General features: G+C 43.1%; 1 protein-coding gene across 3 annotated transcripts in view; it reads right to left on the reverse strand.

Moving 5' to 3' along the window:
* LAMP2 (lysosomal associated membrane protein 2) overlaps nucleotides 1–5091 on the reverse strand; it is a 49161-nt gene extending 44070 nt beyond the window's left edge. For all 3 annotated transcript variants that reach the window (XM_080910306.1, XM_080910304.1, XM_080910305.1), the window contains exon 1: nucleotides 4911–5091. In XM_080910306.1, coding sequence (XP_080766432.1) covers nucleotides 4911–4968 — 58 coding nt within the window. In that variant the 5' untranslated portion in view covers nucleotides 4969–5091. The remainder of the gene's footprint in view (nucleotides 1–4910) is intronic.
* Nucleotides 5092–6000: the final 909 nt, after the last annotated feature.

Genomic DNA, 6000 nt, shown 5'->3' on the forward strand with positions numbered 1-6000 from the left:
AGAGGTGATAAGCAATGACTGGTGGACACTGTCAAGCCTGTCCTTTCGAGTGTCTCTAGCACAGACAGACGAATTTTAACTGAACCATGAAATCAAAGTTACCGTTTAAACAAACTGTGGTAAGACTACAGGGAAAAGCAAACCAACACAGAAACGGTGTTGAGCATTTTCTCTTTCTGATGCTCCCCTAAAGGAGAGGTGCTGGTTGTATGACAAAATTCTCCTTCCCAAGGCCTTCTCAGCTCTCCACATTAGGCCTGGTGCCGACACAGGCATATTTCCAAGTGCCAAATGTGATGGTGCATGCCTTACACCCCTGCACTAAAGAGGTAGAAGTAAGTGACCTCTTAAATTTGAGGTTGGCCTAGTTTACACAGAATGTTCCAGGGCTACACAGTGAGACCATGCTTCCCCTAACCCCCAAAAAGGAGCCCAAGTAGGAGAGACTAGAATTATCATGTGAGAACAGCCTATAATTGCCTATACTTACTGCTCATTCAAAGACACAAAAGAGCGTTTTGTAAAACATCAAGTAAGAGCCAGAGAAGACAAGAAAAAGAGATCACGTTTGGTCAAATTCACCCTCTTACCTACAGAACCTGTCTGCCGATAAATACTCCCCCCCCCCCCCGCCCCTCGCCAAAAAAAAAAAAAAAAAAAAAAAAAACCTTACTGACCTTTAGCCACTTCACAGTAGGTTCTCTCCTCTCAGAGACTAAGACCATAAAAACAGAAAACATGCTACTACACCTAAGAGCTGGAAAACATACTCTTTTTTCAGCATAATTTGTTGTATTTTGACTGAAAATTCATATTAGTCTAATCATGATTTCCCATCCCCCATCTTCTCCCAAAGCCTCCCCACCCACACTGTCCATAATGCTTACACGTATGGTGGGCCTCCACATAAGCACACAGGCCTCCCCAGCATGCACTATCTCATTTTCATTCCTTGGTATCCGCATCCTGTTTGTTACACTCTCTGGAATGTTGCCTATCGGGCTATCTTCACCCTCTGAAATGGAGGCCCTGGGACAGCGGACCCCTCCACTGTCCACTGCTGGCTCCTTTCATCTGGCTATGGTGGTTAGCCTACAGTAGGCAGTTAATAATTTGAGGGAGGGAGTGGCCTCAATCTGAACTACACTCAGGATAGTTATGAAAACTGTTTTTTTTTTTTAAGTCTCATTCAACCCTTTAAATAAAACAGAAGTTAAGCCAGGCATGGTGGGGGCAAATGCTTAGTCCCAGCACTAAAAGAGACAGAGGCATGTGGATCTCTGGGAGCTGGAGGTGAGCTTGGTCTGCAGAGTGAGTTTCAGGACACCCAGGGCTATTTCACCGAAAAACCCTGTCTGGGGGGTAACAAAAAACAGAAGTTAAGCTAGTTATAAAAATCGATGACCACAGAGGAAATGATGGAAACACAATTAAGCAATGATGTTAGGAAAGGACATTCATCTGTTGCCCTTTTCCTGTCTCTAACTCATAGGCTTTCCCCCAAAAAATGGTTGTCTTTCATTATTTATAATTCCTTCACATGAAAGCCAACAAAAGTTTTTTTTTTTTTTTTTTTTTTTTTTTGAGAGCCATTTGTAGTGGTGCACCCCTTTAATCCCAGCACCCAGGAGTCAGAAACAGCCTAATCTACACAGTGAGTCCAGGACAGCCAGGACTACACAGAGAAACCCCATCTTGAAAAAATTTTAAAAAATAATTTAAAAAAAATTTTTTAAAGTCTGTGGAAAACACCACTATAAAGTTTAAGAGTATCTCCTATGCTTACTTTAAAGTGAGGGTTTTGGTCTTCCTTTTAACAGAACTGGCTGGAGAGTAAACCTAGTGTCTCACCCACTCTGTACAAGTACTCTCTACAACTGAGCCATAGCTCCAGCCTTAAAGTAGATTTTTGTTTGTTTATCAAGACCCGGTTTCTCTTGAGAACAGCTCTGGCTGTCCAGGAACTCACTCTGTAGACCTCGAGCTCACAGATCTGCCTGCCTCTGTCTCCCAAGTGCTAGGATTGAAGGCAAGCATATCCACTGCCCCACTAAAATAATTATTTTTAAGAGGCTACTGATAGAGATGGAATAGAGTCATGAAGTTGCAAAATGAACCAGTACACCAGTGAGAGGACTGGTACCTGCTTAAGTACCAGGACACAGTTATGCCTCGAGTTTTCAAAACCCTATTCTTGGGTGTCCATTTTGGCATGGAAATGTAAAACACACAAAATCCAAAAAAAAAAAAAAATTCTTAAGGAAAAAGCATGCAGAATCATTTTCAGCCTCACAGCAAACCAGGAAACAACTAAAAGAACAGCTGTGCAGGCTTAAAAACACATAAAATATAGATAAATAAAAATATTTTAGAAACCCTGCCTCCTACACTCTTGCCCCTGCAAGTCCCTTTTTGAATTTGCAGATGGAGGGATTACGCTTCCGAAAACACGCACAAAGATGAATCTAGTTCCAAATCCTTAGGTTTGAGCTGTTCTTTGATGTACTAAGTCTTATCTGTCTACTTTCTGCAATAAGCTCGCACTGCTTTTTTTTAATGCAAAAGACAGGACTTCATTAAAAAAAAAATTTAATGGCACAAAAGCCAGCACATAGATCAAGTATTTTTCTCACCTTCTCTGAACAATAATAGTGCTGTGTGTGTGTGCAGATTCCACTGGCAGAGAATTCCTGGTTAATAGGCCTTTGTCAGCCGTTCTCTTGCCACTGATAAGGTGTTTCCCACTGCAAAGAAGCCTCTCTTTGGGGCCAGCCACCCCTCAGTAAGTGCCTCCCAGATAAGACTTAGAATTAAGTGGTCATGCAAAGCCTCGTGACCCAATTGAAGAAATGTTATATGAGTTTTTTATACAGTATGGTCAGCTAGACCAAGGGCCTGCAAATGTATTAGAGTCCCAATGTTCCATTTATGTAAGACTTCACAGAGTCTTAGCTTAGGTGAATTATATCTGCTGACATTTACTATATTAGAAATGAAGCTGATAAATTAATAGAGAAAACACTAGAAGAAGGATGGTGGTATCAGGACATATTATGTACACAGCTTCTAGAAAACTCGACTATATATAAGCAAAAGTCTAGGAGGGAAAAGAAAAACCTTAATATCGTTGGGGAAAGTTTTGGTTCCAAAGGCTCCCTGGTAAGCTCCTTGGGAGTTACTAGATAAGCTCATTGAATGCTGTGCTCTCAAGCTGGACTCTCACTTTTGGCACTGCTGGTATGTTGAAAGAGAGAACTCTTTATTGAGAAGGGCTGTTCCTGTTCCTGCAAGCAGGTTCGCAGGATCCCTGGCCTCTATCCACTCAGAGCTGCCCAGTGGGACAAATGAAAATTCCTCTAGAAGACATATGTACATACAAGTACTTATAAGCATGCAATAACTGTAAATGAAAACAGAGGTCATGGATTTAAAAAAGAGCAGGGACAAGTATATGGGAAGTATATGGGAAGATTTGGAGGTGGGGAAGGGAAAATGGAATTGAAATATAATCTCAAAAAAAAAAAAAAAAAAAAAAAACCTCAAAAGCTATTACAGAAAAAAAATGTAATGCCTCTAAGAAGATATTGCCAAATGGCCACTGGGTAAGAACATGCTGTTCCAGCTTCTATTCCACCAACATGTGAATTACAAATGCAATTCTTTTGCCTTCTCAAAGCCCCCTCAATGTACCTATCTGCAGCCCATTGGGATCTGGGTCTTTTCCTTCTATGCCTTTATTAAAGCACAAACAGCAGGAGGCACTAGGTAACACCAGGTGGAGTAAATCAGGTCAGGAGGACACACTGGGATCAAGGTTCAAGTTTAGGCTGTTATGGACTCTCAAGTGTATTGGGGCAGATCACAAACAACCAGTATTATTAACCCGACTGCTCTTCCCACTTAGTAACAGCACAACTCTTAGGCTATTACCTAGCACTTTCAAACCACGAATAAGCTGATTGTGGTGAGAAAAAGAAAAAAAGAAAAAAAAAAATCCAGGAGGCTGTGAAGAAAACGGATTGAGTGCACAAAGTTCAGATACACAATTACCATCTTGGAAGCTCCGGGGCCTTAGCATCTAGGGATATTTCTGTCGGAGTCTGGCTGGGAGGAAGTAGCGAAAGTTATAGGAGGAAAAAAAACGAATAAGAAAAAAAAAAAAAAAACAAGATCTTCAACACCTTCAAGTCAGATACTCCCCACCAAAGTTAATCAGTCATCCCTTTAGTATCCAGAGGTTGGGTATAAGTTTTCTTTCCGGGAAGTTACTCCAGGCACCTTAGGCATCCGTTTACCCTCAAAACTCCAAGGCTGTTCCTTATCTCTTCAATCACCGTTTCTCCCAGCCTCAGATCCTACTTACAAAGCTTCCAAATGGTGTCTCTATCCCTTAGGCCCTACTGTCCAAACTACCTACCCCCTGTGCTCTTCCCCCCAACAATTTCACGAGGGCACATCACCTTCCGTTCCAAATTTCCTTTCTCACTCTTTACTTTTTCTTCCACCATCTTCAAAACTCTCCCCTGATCCAGGAAACCAAGACTTCCCGGTGTCTGCTCCTCGACTCTTTTCCAACTAGCTCTCTCTACCCCAGAAGTCTCAACTCTTCACTCCTTCTTGCCTAATCCCTTGACGTCCTCCTCATCCCCTTACTTGCCCCGCTGTTACTCTCAAAGGCCCTCCTTGCCGGCCATCCCATGGCCAGGCCTTTCTCTAGGTCGTGTCCCCCCCCCCCATCTCCCTTCCCCCCCCCCCCCGCCGCCCCGCCGCCTCGGGTCGCCGCCACCCTATGTCAGCTGTTCAGGCTCTACGCCTCCTCTAAGACCAGTCTTTCAGGTTGTGGCCTTTGAAACTCCCCGATCCCCTGGGCCCAGCTGAAAGATACTCAAGGAGAGGGCCCGAAAACTCACCCAGGAACAGAAAGAGCCCGACGAGCGTCAAAACCGAGACCGGAGAGAGGAGGCGCATCTTGATCCCTCGGGACAGGCGACTACCGGCCCGCAACTCAGACACCCTCGCAGCCCTGAGGAAAGGAAAGCGCTGACGACCACCGAGGCTCCGCAAAATCCTGGACTCGCCGCTTCAGCTGAAGTCATAAGACCAGGGGCGGGGCTCTTTATTCCTTTCAGCCAATCAGCATGCTTGAAAGCAGAGCGAGGGGCGGTGATGTCCGGGCGGGAAGGCGGGGTGGCCACGCCCTGGCTTTTTGGTTCACAGCCATTATTTCACTATGAAGAGATGTGTGAGGAGGGCATTTTTTAACGCTAACAGGATAGGAGGAATTTTGATGCTTGTAGACACTGGGTTCTTTCTATTCTAGGTCCTTGAGAACAAACAGAATCATTTTTCTGGCCACAAAACCGTTGCTGGGCATCTCAAGATAAAATATGTAAAAAATAATACACGATGATTCAAGTATGGAGACTACCTATACAGTTTATACTATAGGTGGACGGGAAAGCTAGGGGGTAGTGTGGAGTCACTGACCACCAAATCAGACCATGCTCTTGAAGTTCACAAAATTATAACACTCCCTTTCCTTGATGGGGAAATTGAAGCCAGAAAGAGGAAGCATATTTTTAAATAGAGGAAGAAAAATGAAAGAGAGATCATAGAAAGAAGTAAATACAGGTCATTCCCATTACTACTCAGAGATGCTCTTTACAAAATACATAAACTTGTAGATATTTTTCTATCTGGAGCCCAAATACACCAACGTTCTCTAATGAGTTCATACTAAACAGTATTCTGTACACTTGCCAAGTGAACAGTAAACAAACATGACTTAAAACAACAGAGGAAAACATTAACATAAGCTCAAACTCCGGAGTTGGAATAAAGCAATGACCCTCAAATATTACTTTCCAAAACACACACACACACATACACACACACAAATACCACAATCGTCTCAGGGATTTTGGAAGTAGTTTTGATTTTGTTTTGTTTATTTTATCTGATGCCTTAGAGATTTTGAATGGAATGGTCTTTGTTCTACAA

The sequence above is a fragment of the Micromys minutus genome (genome assembly GCF_963924665.1).
Source record: "Micromys minutus genome assembly, chromosome: X".
Lineage (NCBI taxonomy): Eukaryota > Metazoa > Chordata > Mammalia > Rodentia > Muridae > Micromys > Micromys minutus.